Raw genomic sequence first — 19198 nt, forward strand, 5'->3', positions numbered from 1 at the left:
AGTCTAAGTCTGCAACCTGTGGCTCTGGAGCCACATGTGGCTCTTTCAGCCCTCTGCTGTGGCTCCCTGTCAGCTAATCCCACCACTGGCTGGCCCCTCCCCTCCCCGTCACTCCTCGCCTGGCCTGAGAAGGTAAGGGTGATGGCAGGGGATGGAGACTCGCTCCATATTCCAGAGCAGGAAATGACTGGGTGGGAGTGAGTGACATCGAGTTGGCCATGCCCACCCAGTCACACCTGTTGTTAAATTATTGGTTCCCGGTGTTTTCTTTTTCTGGGAAACAGGTCCAAATGGCTCTTTGAGTGTTTAAGGTTGCAGACCTCTGGTTCCAAGTCAACAACACCTAAGCAACGCAGTCTGGGCTTTGCACCCAAGCATCACCTTACCTCTTTTTAAAGCTTTCAGAGGAATTATTCTCTGAGCCATCACAGTTGAGGAATTGTTTTCAACAACAGCAAAGCGAAGGAATACTAGATCCTCAAAGTGAATCCGGAAAAGGTACTGTTCGTTCCACATGGGATTTAGAGTATTGCGATGAATCGGTTTGGTGCGGAAATGACAGCTATCCAGTGGCATCCCAAGCACATCCAGCTCAATGCATGGGCTTCCTGTGCTGTTACTGGGACAGACGTTCTGTCCGGATACAATCTGACATATAAAAAAAAATTAAGAAGTTGATAAGTGTGATTTTCATAAGTTTTTTTAATTCACAAACTGAAGAGTCCGGGAACTTCCAAAACATAACAACAACCTTCCAACTACAAAGATTAAAGCTTGATTTCAGAGAATTATTAAGAGTAAGCAGAAATATGTTTATACAATAAATACAACTATATAACAGTCTTGTCATTTATTGCTTGCTTATTCTGATGGAGAATGGTATTTGCTTCTGGGAAAACACCCAAGTGGAAAATTGCCACAGCCAGGAGTCCAAAGATACAATGCCTCCACCCCCAAACAGTTAAAAAAATGTTTATCTGGAAATGGTTCCTATACATATGTGGTTCTTATCACATCAATGCTGTGAAAGTTTTATGACCTCATTTGCTCCTGCACTCAATTGTATTTTTGACTTTCGAAGAAAGATTATGGATAAGGAGCACTTACTGTCAGTGAATAAATTGCCGGTTCTATATTGTCAAAATCTCGTTCTAAAGGACAAAACTGCTGATATTTGGGGCAGTTCCTATTCCAATAAATAGGTGGCTTCAGAACATATCCACAGCCTCCATTTGCTTCAAACATTGCTGCATTCAAATGCAGGGGAAGATCTATGGATACAGCATTCAAAAATATTACAAATTACTATGCCATGATTTGAAAATAAAACGTATTTAAAACAGATCAAGAAAAATATTTCTGCAAAATTGCAACTATAAATAAAGCACATTAATCTTGATCCCTTCTAATGTGATCGCTCATTTCACACACACACACACGCGCATACATATATATATACATGTGTGTGTGTTAAATGACACACACACACATAAAATAATAAATGGAAAATTAAAGCCAACAGATTTTATTAATCTATTTAGAAAGTATATATGTTTAATGGCCCCATGAAATATATTATAGATCTATTCATAGGTCTATTTATTGAAAAAAAAATGATTATAGTATTTATAGGAGAATTCCTTCTTGAAGAAACAAAAATAACAAAAGCTAGCTTATAACAACTTTCTCAAAACTGGTTTTTCTTCAACATTTAAATTGGTTTGAACTCCAGCATTAATTTGAGAACTTAAGACTGTCATAAAATATATAATAGTGTAAGAAGTCTGTAAACTTATAAATATATATATGTCTGTATAAACATTGTTATTTTAAAATCTCAAAAGCTTCCTTAAGGTTCAACCACCAAGTAGCATATAACAAAACTTTAAAAACACAAAAGAAAAACAAGGCTAAGAAGAGAAGTGAAAGGCTAATTTTAGAATACGAACAGATTAGTACAGGTAAAAGCAATTATTTAACAACTCTTTAAAAACCAAAATCAGTACTTCACCTTAAAAATGATTGGCCAAATTAGAAGAATTTATTTAATCTGCACAGTGTCTTGATTATCCTAGCCTTTCTACCAGTTTGTATGCAAAATTGCAAACTCCTTAATTGAAAGCCTTCCTAATACTCATTTTTACCAAGATGATTCTTCTTTAGTAATATGTAAGATAAAACAGTTAATAGCTGTTCTGTTGAATATATTTTTGCAAATTCAAAAGGATTTGTTTGGTGCTAATGCATGGTGATATATGCACAGCATTATATACATTTCTATGTTGAGTGATGATACAGAAATATGTTTTTTTTCATAAATGTCATAGTGCTTCACTGCAACTATGGAAAATGAACTTCCCCCACTCATGATGGGCATAGAACACACATCCTAACTTGTTTCTTTAATGGTGTATTTTTCCATTGGATACTTTGGCTGCCCTCCATGCTTCCTGCCTCCCAACTCCCATTTAACACTAAGCTAGCAATAGCAAGCTTCAGAAAGCATTCGCAACAGACTTATGGAAAAATAAATTGGGCTTACAGTGCATTGAAAATAGCTCACCCATTAGAAAACAAACTGGCAGGATTCAGCTGCAATCACAGAAACCAACTTTTTTTCTTTCATTAAACTCAATGGTTTCTGTTTTAACTACATTGTACAGGTAGTCCACGACTTGCAATAGTGACTTATAACCTTTTATCATAGTTACAACCTTTGCAGCACCCCCATGATCGTGTGTGTCAACTCTGAAGCTGCCCTAGCTGAAGCCATCTTTTCCTGTCTCATAATTGCCACGAACTTTGAAAGGGGGAAGGGAAGCAGATAGACCGGCTACCAGTCAAAACAAAAAGTTTTCTTGTGGGAACCAAGGTCATCCCAACAGATGGCAAATGAAGGAGGAGTGACCAAGCAACCTCCCAGCTACCTTCATTGGACAATGTGATTGGTGACACCTGGGGAGGGAAATATTTGCTCTTTTAATTGGGGGAAAAATCACAGGAACCTCTAGAGTTGTTTTTCACTAGCTGTGCCAATATGATGTGTCCAATAAACATGTTCTTTGAGGAATTTACCTGCTCCGGAGTTCTGCTTTTGGCAGAAGCGTTACTCAGAACGCTGACAGTATGATCAAAATTCAGATCCTTGGCAAATGGTTCATATTTATGACCATTGCTGGGTCCCAAGGTCATGTGATCGCTCTTTGTGATTTTTCTGACAAGCAAAGTCAATGGGGAAGGCAAATTCGCTTAACAACCGGGTTACTAACTTATCAGCTGAAGTGATTTCCTTACCAACTGAGGCAAGAAAGGTCACAATTTGGGGCAAAACTCAGTTAACAAACTTCTTGCTTAACAACAGAAATTTTGGGCTCCGTTGTGATCGTAAGTCAAGGACTACCTGTACAATCATGTAAACCCAGAATACACTTCATAACAAATCTAGGAGGAATCAAGAGTGCCCATACCATCCGTTTGGTAGTTCAGTGCCACTAGCTGTACTCCATGGAGCCAGAAGAGAAGGGGGTGAGGATTGGATGAGTCGATGCGGGTAGCAGCTGGATAGGTTCTCAGCAGCTGGCAGTTGGTATGCTGTATCAGTTTCTGAGAATATCGCCTGCACAAACGCTTGGCGGCGTTTTCATTCAAGGAGGAAATGTGGTAACACCTTGGTGTCCTTATTATGGAACTCAGGGAAGTTGTGGGAAGAGGTGAAGAAGTTTCTTCCAAGGTCTGTCGTACGCTATCAGAGGTTCCTAGAAAATAAATGATACTTTCAAATGACGTTTTCCAAATTTTAAGTTATGACATTTATCTGTGTTACCCTCATCTAGAAAAATATATGAATAGGAAATAAATGCATCAGTCTTAAAAATCATGATTATAACCCAAAGCATAATTGGCAGGAGAGTGAGAAATTCTTGTGTGTCATCACCATTTTTCTTGAAAACTTTTCTCCCCAAAGGAAACAACATTTTAAGAAATACAATTATAGCTTAACTCTTCAGAAATGATAAATGCTACAGAATATATTTAAAAACCATATCCAACCTTATGCATTTTCTATTCTTAAATATTTGTGTTTCAATTAATCTGATTTGTGGCTGATTTATGATCTCATAAATTAAAAGCAGGCATATATAATCAGACATTTTAACAGCTAATAAAGAATGAATGCTGGCACATACATAAATCCCATTGTAATTAACACTTTAAAATGTATAAATTTAATTTAAAAAACAGAAAACAAATATTATCATATCCTTTTCCTTTCCTTTGCTTCCTTTGGAGCAAGTCTACACGTCAATATACCTTAACTGCTACCACACATCATTATATTAAGCTTCCTCCTTAACTATGGCAAGTATTAGATCAGAAAAAAATATTTGATTATACAGGAAGGAAACAAAAAGGAAATCCAAACAACAGTTTTTACCAATCTCTTATGGCTAAAAGACTGGCATAGTTTTATAAGCATTTTGGCTCCCTCCTGGAAATTAAATATTTCTAACTGCACTGTCATTTCCTTACAAATAATAACTTTACATATAACTAGATTTCCCTCCTCCAATATTACCATTCCATTTATGAAAAGATTCTTAGAAATTTAAAGTAAACAGAGACAACATCTGTTTAATTTACTCCATATTGCATTTTCACTGTCATATTCTCAGAATCAATCCTATTTAAGTAACTGCCACTACTGCTTTTTAAGAACAGCACATTCGTCTTTAGTTTATAAAACGTTTTTATAAGAAAACTTCCTTTGCCTGGAAAGACAGCTTTAAGGTGCTGGCCTATAAACTAAGAGACTGTGAGTTCTAGTCTCAGTTTTGGTGTGAAAGCTGGTTGAGTGACCTTGGGCCAGTTACTCAGCCCAACTCACATCCCACTGTTGTTGTGGGGGAAATAGGAAGAGAAAGGAATATTAGATATGTTTGCTGCCTTCTTATAAAAATAACAATGGCGGGGATGCAAATTAAAAATAATCATACTGATATTTCCAGTGAGTGTGGTGGCCTAGAGGTGGAACTTTCGCCTCACAATTGGGAGGCTGCGAGTTTGATCCTAAGTAGAGGCAGATATTTCTCTCTCTGGACACACTGGGATTATATCTGATGAAAAAGGGATTATGGGGTCCTTAAAAGATGAAGATATTGATATTTCCAGTGGCCCAATACAGAGGTCTAAATTCCAGTTTGTTAAATATATATGGAGATTTTCAATCATCCAGGTCATGGTTGTCCCAAAGGTGCTTTTTTTTTTCCAAAAGGTTAAAAGAGAAAGTCCAGTTGCCTTTTGAAAAGGAAAAAGAAAAAAAGGCACCTTTGGGACTTCCAGTTGGTTAATTTGTAGGAGATTACTTCTAATCTTATACCAGGTCTACTGCTGGTGGAGAATCCTTCCATAATATGAGCACTGCCCATACAGAGTCACACATTTAATTTATAACATGCCATTGAGGTATGTATGTTGAGTTTTGGAGCCTTCTGTGGAAATTGGTCAAGGGATTCAGACAGTACCTTTTCCAGGTGTTTTTCCAAGTATGGTTGGCTCTCCTGGGCTCAGTCTCCCTGGACCGTTGCCAAAAATGGACTTCCGGCTCTTTCTTTCCTTCCCTCGGCTAGAACCAGATGGATTTAGAGTTGACAAGCCTTTTCCCATAAAAATATAATAAACAGACGGGGGGAAATGAGAGTGGACACGTTTCTAACATTTGTCAGCTTTTGAAACTTTCAACATCTTCCTGAGTTCTGTCAGTTCATACACTGAAAGGGCCATATGGGCTCTTAATGATTTATCAACTGCTCTGCTACGGTAATTAGTGTATTGGTTAGGCTTTGTTTCAGAAATGTTATGGCTTGTACTGTAACTTCCATTTGGGGATTTCTGCTTGAGAAACTGCATTATTTACATCCTCACACCCCTCTTTGATAAATACCATCAAAACCAAACTCTGTAAGGTTGGGAAATTCTCTAGAACAAAAATGGCTAAGATTTAATTCGGAGAAAGTACTGGGAAATTGATCCAAATTGATCCTAGCACAACTGAAAATGTCTTTTTGCTCATAAGAGAGCTTTTCAATGCAAAGATATAAAATACCTTTATGTATCAGATTTATTTAAATTGCAAGATTACTGAGCAAAATTCCAAATTGTTTCTTCATTCTTCTTTATTTCCCAGTGAACTACTCCGTTTCTAGGTCACAAACATAAGCTTGACATATTGTGACGTAACTGTCTGTAAATAATTTTGGGAGGATCAACTTCTCCAAGGAAAACAAGAAGACAAAAATGAAACAGGTAGAAAAACTTTTTATAAGTTAGTAGAATATCCTAAGCAGCATTTTAAAATCTACTGCATTACTGAAATACAAAATAATCCTCATTTCAATACACAGCATTATTAGATCAGTCATCTTTTCTTTAAAACTTCTACAATGTTATTTTATTCTTGCCATAGGCCCTTTTTCCCGCTTCCCACCTCATCCATTATGGAATGCCTGATGGTCCATTTACTGCAAGTTGTCTATTCTTACCCTGCTCCAATTTCCTGTTTGTATTCCTATCCCAATATAACCCCATTTTTTAGCTCACTTGTTGGACTGCAGCCAAATTTCTACTGAAAGGAAGACTTGTCTGTGGTACATATTTGTACATGAACTGGGAGGTAGAAAGTGGAAAAAGCAATGCCTAGAAAGATTGCTTCTTGGAAAGGAAGAGAGAGAGAGAGAAGAAAGAAAAAGAAAGAAAGAAATGGGGAGGGAGAGAAGGAAGGTAGGAAGGAAGGAAAGGGAGGAGGAGAAGGAGGGGATCATCTTTGAAAAACCTGGCAGCCCTAATTTCCCACAGAATTACCCTGTTTCTCCAACAATACGGCCTCCCCCAATAGGAAGTCCCAGCATGTTTTATAGGCATGAAGTGAAATTAAGCCCCTCCCCCCAAATGAAGGCCTATATTAAAACATGCAAAAGGGGTGGGGGGTGGGGGGGGCTTGCCGTTAGGAAGTACTTTTGTTGCACACCCGGATATGGTGTTGCCTGCGTTGACCCCGATACGAAGTGCCCCACCAATGCTGAGGTCAACATCCAAGCTGTCGCCGCCCGCCCACCCGAAGATGCAAGGGAATTAAGTCACCCCCAAAAAGACAACCTAGTCATTTTTTCGGGGCTCAAAAAAAAATAAGACCCGGCCTTATTATATGAGAAACACGGTAGAACTGAAACTTACTCCTTGTTCAAAAAAACAAGAGTTGAACTCTAATAGTCCCATCATATAAAATCAAACTTTTTTTTAAAAAAAAAAAAAGCCCCAAAATTGATGCAAATGAAGTAAAAAGGCAGTCAGGATAACGGACTTACCAGGGAATTTCACAGCCTGACAGTAGATGACAAGATCGGAGAGTTCTGGTGCTATTTGTCTACTTTCTTTTTTATTTTGGAAAAGATAAAATTCTTCACTCAGTTCCGTATCATAAACCTACATCAAATCAAATAAACTTACATTATAGTCATAGATCAGCATAAGGTCTTGGGGTACAGACATTTAAAAGAAGCAGAAACATTTTAAAACGATCTATCTATCCAGTGGTGGCATTCTACCAGTTTTCCTACCGGTACGGTGATCGTGCACTTCGCGTGTGCACCTAATGCATGCAGGCAGCATCCCAAACACCAGCTAAGGCTCTGCTGCGCCAATCAGCTGAGTGGATAAAGAACAGAAAAGTGCAGGGGTGGGTGGGGCCCCCGATACTGCGCTTTTCTGTTCTTTATCCTCTCAGCCGATCGTTTGAGGTTTTTTTTTTTACTACCGGTTGGATCGAACTGGTAGCAATTTTCGCTACTGGTTCGAGTGACCTGGGCCAAACTAGTAGCATTTCACCACTCTATCTATCTATCTATCTATCTATCTATCTATCTATCTATCTATCTGAATAAAAGATGAAAATCTAAAAGCTAGAAGATACAAAATATACTTATATTTCAGACACATACAAATTTATTATATACTGTGTACACATGTACACACGTATATTATATACTGAATACATACATATTCACATACACACTGAATACATACATATTCACATACACACACATATTAAAAATAAAAAAAAATAAAACCTGAGATTCTGAAAAGACAAGGTAGAAACATTACCTGGGTACAGAAGAGTATAAAAAGTTAACATGTGGCAGACCATATTTATCAAATTATAAAGCACCCTAATGTGACAAACTAGGTGCACACCAAATTTAGTTTATTAAATTGATCCACAAGTAGGAGATACAAGTCATCACCCCCCAAATTTTGAGTGCTGCTGCAACCCACTTTTGAGTTCGATTGATCAAAAGGGATTTAACGCAAAGTTAATGCAAGTTAATTTGGGTTAAAGATTAACCAGCAGCAACAAAAGCCTGAGAATCAAGCAAAGAGATCAATAGTGCAAGTTTATGCATAACACCTGAGAACCTTGGAACACTAAAATTGGACGTTTGGAGTTCACTTCTAGAATCTATGGTTACCGTTTTACATCTTGAAACATTCTTTATTAAGGGTAACTAGAAATAATGGCAGGTCAAAATATTTAAATTTGCTTCTAAATGGGACAAACTGTGAAAAAAATACATCCCAAATAAAAAGAGGGCTTTATATATTATGATGAAAATATCACAACTAGACATTTTTCCCATGTTTTATTTTAACCACTTTACCTCTGTGTTGAAAATTTAAGAACGTAAATAACCATATTACAGAACTCACAGTTGTTTGCTAATCACAAAAGTTATAATGTACAGTACTGACTTATCTTTAAAAAGCTTTTTTTTAAAAGAGCAGTTTCTTAATAAATCCCAGCTCCCACCTAGGCCTCCTTTAGGATAGATTGGAGGAAAAAGCTAAATACTACCTTTCCTTTAGCACTGCACACAGTGCTATCAGCCTTCTTAATTCTCTTGGCGCTTTCTTCACCAAATTCAAACTGAAGCTTATCAATGGTTAATTTATTCTCAGGTCGGTCTTCCAAAATGTTATCTGGAAAGCAAGCAATATCTGATTGAAGTTTCTGAAAGGGAAATTTTTATTTCAAGTGAATGTTATGGGATGATATTATCTGAATAGAGATTAACCAGCCAAATAATGTTTCTTTTCCTAATACTCTTCTGTTGAGTCAGAATAATATCCTATTCTAATCGAGTTCAGCAACAAATATTTCCTTAAAGAAAGAAAGCAGATTTTTCCAGTTTTATATCTGTACATTACAAGTAGTCCTTAACTTATGGCCACAATTGAGCCCAAAATATCTGTTGTTAGGTTAGATATTTATTAAGTGAGTTTTGCCCCATTTTACAACCTTTCTTGCCACATTTGTTAAGTGAATCACTGCAGTTGTTAAGTTAGTAACATGGTTATTAATTGAACCCTGCTTCTTAATTGACTTTGCTTGCCAGAACGTTGCAAAAGGGGATCACATGACCTTGGGACACAGCAACGGTCATAAGTATGAAACAGTTGCCAAGTACCTGAATTTTGATGGTACATAATCATGGGGAAAGCTGGGGCTTATAAAGTATTTTTAGGGGTAAATGTGAAAAAATGGTCATAAGTTTTCAGTGCCATTGTAACTTTGAAATGTCACTAAATGAACTGTATTCCAGGACTACTTGTAACACATTATAAATTATTATAAATTACTGTGTACGGGCAAAAGCAATCTGATGCAATTTTCCAAAAATGTAAATGTTTTCAATACTTGTTGCACAGCACTCTTGTTGCACATACTCAAGCAGGTGCCTGACAAGGAACTGAGGTGCTTATTCACACACACACACACACACACACAGTCAGCTTTGAAATTCAGCTGCTACATATAAACGGAAGGGGGTGGAGGAATTGAAAAGTTCAAGGTTATTCTGTATGTCGTACTAAGAAATTCCAGTTGCAGTTAATTGGTTCTCGTGATTTATGAAGTGTAGAAGTGGGAGGAGAGAAGGTGGATTCTGTGTAACGCTCGAAAATACTTCCACTTTGGGAAATTGCTTTAGACGTACCAGATCTGTTCCTAAATAAATCAATTGGAGAGAATATGTCTCGGAGTGATTGATATCATGGATACTTTCTGGATGCCTTACACACACACACTCATTATTTTGTTTGTTCGTTCATTCCCTTTCTCAAATAACAAATTGTATTGCATACTTTAAATCATATAGGTGCCCAAAAATCTATTTCACCCTCAACATGTATGAATAAGAAAAAGTGTCATATCTGCAAATACTATAAGCTCCAAAGCAGGAAAAGAAAATTAAGGAAACATATAGTTGAATTTAACTAGTAAGTGAAAATGCATTCAAAGCACGCATTCTGAATTGCTCGGAAATGCAATGATGTCAATTCATGCAGTTAAAATGTTTGATCGAGGGGTTTTACCTTCCTGGCTGTTAGCAGCAGGAGAAGCATTAAGGACATCAGCTATGAAAACAGTCAGAAAAGAAATAAACGTAAAGGGAATTGACAGATAAATGAACATAACATTCAGACTCATTGGAATTATCATGTTGACGCAAACACTTAAGAGAACTGCTTCAGGGAAACCTTAGTAGAAATATTTTATAAAAGAGAACACAAAGGCAAGCAATTCGCCTTTGTATCCAAAGTTGTCAGAAAATTAGAGAAAAACTGACTTCTTAGTATGAGTATTTAGCAAAGGTGGGAATCAGGTAAGAGATTAAGACAACAGCCTTATACACACTTTCATGACAATGACTGAATGCAATGGAGCTTATTTTCCTGTAAAATGCATAGAGATTGCGATGTTAATTTATCAGACAGGTAATTTCATCATATTAGCTAACGGAAGAGTCTACCTGGGATGAATCAGCAGATTTTTTACATCATGCAAGAAAATAACCAACAACGTATTAATATTTGCTTTCATAACTCATTAGTTATATTGTATATTGTACATTCTAATTTAACTTGTTTAATTATATTAAACCAAATTGACTCCCAATGAGGTGTAAGATAGGCAGTAAGCCTATCTAAGCATTGAGCTACTTTGCATGGCAGAACATTTAAATTAGAAATGACTGTTAGTTTTGTTTTACTCATAGGATACCTTTTGTGATTTTTGTTCACTTTCTTGTCATTATCATTTGTTCACTGCCTTGTCATTATCATTAAAGCCTTCCATGTAAAATACATGAATGTCTGAAAATGTTAAACTGAGGAGCTTTCAATAGTAAAGATTTATTTAACTAAGATTTAATTAAGATTTAGATGAACTGCATGAGGTCTGACATTTCATACCATTATTTTCCCTGTACTTTACACAAACAAAGTATCTCTATTACCAGAAGCAGACATTAGGAAATGCTTTAAATCACTCTACTTGAACCAGCAAATTTCTATGAATTACAGAAATTTGACTGATTAATTTCAAAAAGATAAGTTGGGTTAGTCCGTAACTTACGAGACAAGTAGAAAACCCTGGAATGTGTGCTAGGTGGAAGGTTTTTTTTAAAATCTATAATGTTGCCAAGAAAACTATAGAGGTATCCATGAAGTCACCAATTCAGCTTGACTTAAAAGATTTGCATTCACTGTATCAGAACATGCCAGTCCCGGGAAGGGGGTGGCTGAAGAGATTCTATGGATTATGGTCAGCCAGATTGATGCTGAAATTAGTTTTGGCACTTTTGTCTACCTAGCAAGTCATTCCAAGAACCTGGATTATTACTACTACTACTACTACTACTACTACTACTACTACTGATTGTATTGAGAAATTGTACTGCATTTTGGAATGGTGCAGTGGCCTACAGGTAGAACTCTCGCCTCACAATCAGGAGGCTGTGAGTTCGATCCTAGGTAGAGGCAGATATTTCTCTCTCTGGGCACAATGAGGATATACCTGCTGAAAAAAATCTGCATGGGTGACAGGAAGGGCATCCAGACATTAAACACTCTGCTAGCTCCATTCAGTTGCCCAGACTACATCCCGCAAGGGATTATGGGGGTGTTAAAAGATGATGATGATTGTACTGTATTTTAACATAGGTTTATTTTATCTGTTCCTTGACCCAGGAATTTCAAGAATAGCTATAACCAAAACTGTGAACTTGTCATAAATCTGAAAAATGCAGCATTACATGCAAGTGTGTTCATTTACCGTCAGACAAGGACTCATAGTCATAATCATATTCATCTTCTTCATCCTCTTCTTCTTCGTTAGCAGTGGAAAGATTTCCCACATGGCTACCATTGGTTGCCTGAGCCTGTATGTATGCCAGCTGATGAGCCTGCAGCATCAAATCAGATTTTTAAAATGAGACAGAATATACTGTTAGAAAGTAGCAACAAGTCCTCTAACTTCATCCTCCACCCCCTAGTTTTATGCCATCTTTTTATATTCTCATTTATCCATGGAAATCCACATCACCTCCTAATTCCTACTGCATTATTCTTTCCACTGAGCTATCAATAAGGTCTTACTATATAGGTCTCCATCCACTTGGAATAACATTTACATTTATTTAACAGAGGAGGTCAGCTGCACAAATATTGGTTCTGTGGTGGCACAGTGGTTAGAATGCAGTATTGCAGGCTAACTCTGCCCACTGTCAGCAGTTTGATCTTCACCAGCTCAAGGTTGGCTCAGCTTTCCATCCTTCCAAAGTTGGTAAAATGAGCACTCAGATTGTTGGGGGCAATATGCTGACTCTGTAAACTGCTTAGAGAGGGCTGTGAAGCATTGTGAAGCAGTATATAAGTCTAAATGCTATTGCTTTTCCACGCAGAGACTAGCTGTCTTTAATGTCATGAATGTAAGCCATTTATATAGCCTGAATCCTTTACTGCAGCAGTAAACACATATTTTTTTTCCTCATTAACGGAACACAAGAACAAAACATTCCATGCCAAGATGTAAAATACAAAAAACCACCCTTCTCCCTTTGATCATCTATATATTCCAATCGTCACACAAAATAATCTTCATTACATAAGATAGGCATTTGCATTGATCACTGGCTATATTTAGCACCATGTGGTCATCCACCTTAGCTTAAAGGAGTGAGGGAGTTTTGTCTTTGTTTTCAATGAGCAACATTTTATTAAGTCACAAAGGTCAGATCTGTAGCCCATCCAAGTTTGTTTAAACCATTTTCATACATTGTGGCTTTAAGATACTTTCTTTGGAACTGATAGTTAAAATTAATCACAGTTTGTTAAGTTTAGATATGTCAAGTTGTGGCTGCTCAGTGGAAAAGCTTTTAAAATCTTCCTCTCAGCTACACCAAACAAGGAAGGGGTTGTTCTACTTTTTCATAATCTTTGCAGAGGTGGCATTTGCTGCCTGTTGCTGTCTTCTCAATGCTGGTTTGAATGTATTTGTTTTTTACAGCCAGAATTAGCCACTCTGTCTCTTTCTTCAATGTTCCTGCTCTTACCCATTGCCAGGTCTTGTTGTGATCTGCTTTGCCTGCTATTTTTTTTTTAATGTATTTGGCCACACAATAGTTTGTCTTGCGATGTCTCTTTTCTATTCTTCATTTGGTCTTTATTGCAGCACATTTGATCTCTTCAGTACTCAGGAAACCTTCATGGTGTATTAGCTTCAAAACAACTTCTTCACTGCCTTTCAAATATCCTTCCAATGGTTTTTCTTCTTCTTCAAATGATTATTATTATGGCTGGTCCATAGTCAGCCAGATGTTTAGACTGGATTTTCCACCTATCATGTCCTTCTCAAGGACCTGGAATAGTAGACATTGTTGTTTGATGGTGTTAAAGGTATAGTTGTAAGATGTCGGTGGCTCCAAATAAAACCGTCTTTTATTCTTTAAATTCAAATTTTATTCTTAAAACATTGCAGTGGCTCAAAATGAAGTGTGTGTAGTCAATTTAAATCTTACCTTTTGTTTTAATATATCCACTGGAGTTTGATGTGCTTTGAGCTTCTTATTTTTAAGCAGAATCTTTCTTCTTAATTGATGGGGAGAAGGTAGCAATGGGTCATCAGAAAAATCACTTTCAAATAAAAATTTAGTTACCAGTTTATCTCCAAATGTATTCTGGAATATCAACATAATAAAAGATATTAGTTATGAATGATGTTATTAATCTCCCTTCAAACAATCCAATTTTGATTTTAATAAACCAGGATATGTACAAGCTTTATATACCTGCATTCAGTTCCTTTTTTGCTTTATTATTTATTTATTTATTATGAAATCTATTTGCCATCCTTTTCATATTCAATGACTCATTGCTATAAAGTTAGGATTCTGCAGTTAATATGCTATGATTATTTCTATAAAGTTTATTATGAAAATGGATAAGCTCTGAGTAGCATACAACCATTAATATAATGAGATTAAAAATACAAATCAATTCATCCAATTATAATTAATTGAACCGACTGAGAAATAATTTGTGGCTTCCTGAAAATGCAGTAAGGAGGGTTTTGTTTCTGTCAAAAAACAAAAAACAAAAAACCAATTATTATTATTAGCTTCCTAGCAAGCAAAATTGCAAAAAGGTAATGGTAAAGGTCTCTCCTTTTCAGTTGTGCCTGACTCTCGAGGGCGGTGCTCATCTCCGTTTCTTAGCCCAGGGAGCCAGCACTGTCTGAAAACATTTCGGTGGTTATGTGGCCAGCACAGAACACCGTTACCTTCTCAGTTAGGTGGTACCTATTTATATACTTGCATTTGCATGCTTTCGAACTGCTAGGCGGACAGGAGCTGGAGCAAGTAATGGGAACTCACCCCATGACACATACTCCGGTCTTAAACTTGGGCTGTTCGCTTTCCAGCTGACAAGCTCAGTGTCTTTAACTGCTAAGTCATCATGACATTTAAAGCTATGTTTTAAAAGTTAATTTTAAATTCTCTTATCGGGAAGCTATTATTCATAGCATCCTTGTTAGGATACAGTAAAAAAAAATAATTAACTTAAATTTCTAACTTACTTGCTAATATAAAAATAGAAACAGAGTAGGAGAAAAGGAATTATATGTATGTGTGTATTAATGATTATGTTAATAGCTTGGCTTGTTAAATCTGATGTGAATATAGTCTTGTAACCCACCTTGAAAATGTCAGCCATCTTTCGTTGCTGTGGCAAAGAACAATGATTCTCAATAGATATAATGACTGGCATATCTGAGGTGATGAAAGCATTACGATCAATAGCTTCAACTACTTCCTGTCATAATAAAAAAACCAATCAGAATTACAGCATTTCCCCGATCACTGTTAACATGCACAATACTTTGTCCCACAAATTACTAAGGGAAATCTTAGAACGCTGACTCTAAACCAAAAGAGGAATGCAAAGTTTAGGGAAACTTAAATTTGTTTGAAAGTCTTCTGATTAAAAGCGGAGTCATAATCACAATTTCAACACTTTTGATCTCATATACCTCAAGAAGGTTAGTATAGTCAGCAATATACTCTTCTGTCAATTAGCATAGAATATTATTCTTTATTGGCCAAGTGTGACTGGACACACAAGGAATTTGTCTTCTGTGCTAACGCTTTAAGCTTAAAATCGAAGAGCATAAGCTCTCAGTGTACATAAAAAAACACATTCATCAAGAATCATAAGACACAACAGTGATAGTCATAGGATACTAAATAAGCAATCAAAATCATACTAGGAAACTAAATTAAGCAATATAATTGTAAAGATACAAGCAACAAGGTTACAGTCATAAGTAGAAGGAGATGGGTAATAGGAAGGATGAGAAGAAGAATAGTAATACAGTCTTAGTAAATAGTTTGACAGTGTTGTGGGAATTACAAGAGTGATGGCATGCGGGGGGAAAACTGTCCTTGTGTCTAGTTGTTCTGGTGTGCAATGCCCTATAGCATCATTTTGAGGGTAGAAGTTGAAACAATTTATGTCCAGGATGTGAGAGGTCTGTAGATAAGTTGGTGGCAATTGGTTGGTGGCAATCGTTTTTTTCTGCAGTTCTAATTATCCATTGAAGTCTGTGTCTGTCTTATTTGGTTGCAGAACCAAACCAAACAGTTATAGAGATGCAGATGAATAAAATAAATACAATCAATTTATACTGTGGAAGATACTATTATAAACTGCATATACCTTAAAAGCTATCTTGGTAGTGAGTGTATGTCCATGATAAATTACAGGCATGCTGTCATCACCATCCCAGCAATCTAATTCCACACTCCGACAACCTTGTAATAAAATCTGTAATAGAGGAAAGCATGATAATGTATTGATCTTATAACAGTGTTTCTCAATCTTAGCAATTCGAAGATGTGTGGACTTCAACTCCCAGAATTCCCCAACCAGCATTATTGTGTTTTCTGAACAAAAGAAGTTGTCAAAAATACAACAGGGACATAGTTATTCCTTTTTTTAAACTGATGCAGAATTTATTTTACTGTAACATTCAAAACATTCACCTTTTCATAGGCCTCAGCAAAAATTTCCCATTACAGATCCTGGTTTGCACATAAACAAAATGTAAATCAGATACAGACTAAGTTTTGTGAACATCTTCTATCTTAGAAACAAATTCACATATTATAGATGTTAAGTACAGCTGGAAAAATAAATATGGAAATTAACTTTGGTTTGGGATGCATGGATCTTCTTTTGGCATGCACACCGTGAATGTTTCCAAATGAAATTTTATATCAGGCAAATGTTTGTCTCTTTTATCCAAATTGGACTGAGGATCTAGCTGTCTCCCCAGAACTAATTCCATCTTTTATTTTAGGACAAAAATCAATTAATGGGAGAGAGAAAAAAGAAAGAGAGAATCATTATGCAATGTCATTTGATTGATAGTTCTAAAAACTGTTATGGATTAATCCTCGATTTATTATCGTAATTGAGCCTGGTCATAAATTGTGGCGATTGTAAAACGAGTAACAATGTGGCACATATCTGATTTTACAAGCTTTGTAGAAGTGGTCATTAAGCAAATGCTGTGGTCATTAAGCAAACCTCACAGTTTTTAAGACTGTGGTTGTTAAACTAGTACTTTCACCAACTGGATTATTTTTTTTTTGGTGGGAAACTGGAAATGAATCCTGGAAACCAGCAAAACCTGCCAAAAATTGCAGTCCTGTGACCACGGGACACTGCAAATGGCTGTAAATGTGAACTGATTGCCAAATGCCCAAAACATGACCACATGACAATGGGGGAGATGTGGCAGTCCGGAACTTCGAGAACAGGTCATAAGTAGATCGTCATAACTTTGAATAGTAAGTGACCGGTCGTTCACCGAGAGCTACCTTTACTCTGGAAGTATCCATTGCAGCTGAACCAGGAAGCATTTCATTCAATGGCAACGAAGTCTTTATTAATATCTACATGTAATATATAAGTTCTTTTAACTTTAACTTTGGACCTTCACTATGCACCCAAACCAAGCTGAATCTCCTGAAAGTGTGTTTTCATGTGGGTCACTTGCTTGGAAAGTATGTCAAAAATATTATATAATATTCTTAGGAGCCACATTCTCTTGAGTAATAATTTTGCTACAAACTCATCATCTTTTCAGCACAAGTTACATTATTCTGAATGATGCCTTGACATCTAAACGAAACAACATATTAGCTCAGTCTTTCCTGTGGGAAAGTCTAATTTTAGCAGTTTAGATCAGACTGGCTAGTGTCTAAATTCTATGACTCTCAAATGAAAACTCAGAACAAAGCATAAATATATAAATATAAAAAAAGCATCTGAGCACAACTGTGCACACAAACCACTTTCCCACACATCTTTTTTTCCTACGTTTTACAAGCCACAACTAGGAACATGTCAAAGGTCATGCTTCTTTGACTTTACAAATAAATAAACCAATACTTTTAGAAAAAAGGAGGCAGCAGATTGACTTTGTATACCTGGCTGTAAAGTTCTACTGAAGATTCTCCTTTCAGCTGATGCCCCGTGAGATATGTATTGTGTGAAGATTCAATGTAATAATATGACAATGGAAACTGCAAATCTTCTATGTTCTCTTGAGATTCATTATTCATGCAGGCAAAATTATCCTTATCCATCAGAAACCTAAGATACAGATGTTTAAAATTCATAATAGTTGCATAAAGCGTCTAGACTGTACGTCAGAATATCCAAAGATAATTACCGTGTGAATCCTTCAAATGACATTAGCCCCTGCTGATACATACTGATGCTTGGTTCAAACTTCTGTAATGGTAGAAAGAGAAAAGGTGAAAATTAACAAATGTAACAAATATCCATTTTTACTCAGTTTTTACATATAAATAAATACAATACACAATTGGCATAGCTAACTAGATATGATAATGGTAGATATGAGTTTCCAAATGAGGCTGTATGTTAACATGGCATCTAAAAAGGAAAGGCAGCACTGGACATAAACGTCATAAAAGTGAAAAAGCAGAGACTGAAAGAGAAACAATACAACTCTCATTTATCAATTTTCAACCATCCAGAGATCAATATCTCCCATTCCCACAAAATTCATCTTAGTCATTTCTGGCCTTCAAACCTAGCCAGAAGAAAACTAATACAGGAGAGGGTGCTGGAGAATGAAAACAGTAAACAAGGAATTAGTATTACATTTTTGTACATTGCTACCTTTAGTCCCCTGTACATTCTGTTAACCTACTTCCATGCTATCAGGTGATATGAACACTGGGAGGAAGGTGGCATTAGATGCCTTCAAGGCAATTTTGACTCCATGCAACTAGGAGGCTTGGTGGCGCAATAGTTAGAATGCAGTATTGCAGGCTTCTCACCGGCTGAAGGTTGACTCAGCCTTATATCCTTCTGAGGTCAGTAAAATGAGGACCCAGATTGTTGGGGGAAATATGCTGACTCTGTAAACAGCTTAGAGAGGGCTGTGAAGCACTATGAAGTGGTATATAAGTCTAAGTGCTATTGCTACATGGATGAGTTCTGGAAGGTTTATGGCCATGTTTTCATAAATGGTTTGCCACTGCCTTCCTCCAGGGTCTGAGAGAGCGTGACTAGCCCTAAATCATTCTGCTGGTTTCCATACCAGTTAAAATATTAAAAAGACTAGAAAGTTGACATGTTAACTGACTCTCGTTTAGTCAAACTTCATTTGCTGTGCCTTTGAAGCACAAGGTGTCATCCTATAGAGGGAGTCGACAAGAGGGAGTCAAGCTATTCTCACCTGACAGCAGGACAAGAAGCAATGGGTGGA

At 36.6% G+C, this 19198-nt stretch overlaps 1 protein-coding gene across 9 annotated transcripts in view; it reads right to left on the reverse strand.

Moving 5' to 3' along the window:
• Positions 1 to 19198, reverse strand: part of PLCE1 (phospholipase C epsilon 1) — a 164984-nt gene that overhangs the window by 23424 nt on the left and 122362 nt on the right. For 7 of the 9 annotated variants that reach the window (XM_087964188.1, XM_087964190.1, XM_087964191.1 and 4 more), the window contains 13 exons: positions 18131 to 18192; positions 17886 to 18051; positions 16108 to 16215; positions 15088 to 15204; positions 13911 to 14069; positions 12167 to 12296; positions 10426 to 10467; positions 8906 to 9030; positions 7362 to 7479; positions 5523 to 5654; positions 3468 to 3755; positions 1108 to 1271; positions 387 to 648 (listed from right to left, as the gene is read on the reverse strand). In XM_087964188.1, coding sequence (XP_087820314.1) covers positions 387 to 648; positions 1108 to 1271; positions 3468 to 3755; positions 5523 to 5654; positions 7362 to 7479; positions 8906 to 9030; positions 10426 to 10467; positions 12167 to 12296; positions 13911 to 14069; positions 15088 to 15204; positions 16108 to 16215; positions 17886 to 18051; positions 18131 to 18192 — 1873 coding nt within the window. The remainder of the gene's footprint in view (positions 1 to 386; positions 649 to 1107; positions 1272 to 3467; positions 3756 to 5522; positions 5655 to 7361; positions 7480 to 8905; positions 9031 to 10425; positions 10468 to 12166; positions 12297 to 13910; positions 14070 to 15087; positions 15205 to 16107; positions 16216 to 17885; positions 18052 to 18130; positions 18193 to 19198) is intronic. The other 2 variants (XM_087964193.1, XM_087964192.1) reach the window with 1 other exon arrangement.

The sequence above is a fragment of the Notechis scutatus genome, chromosome 4 (genome assembly GCF_049901735.1).
Source record: "Notechis scutatus isolate UNSWTSFEM ecotype Mainland chromosome 4, rNotScu1.2, whole genome shotgun sequence".
NCBI classification, from domain to species: Eukaryota; Metazoa; Chordata; class Lepidosauria; order Squamata; family Elapidae; genus Notechis; species Notechis scutatus.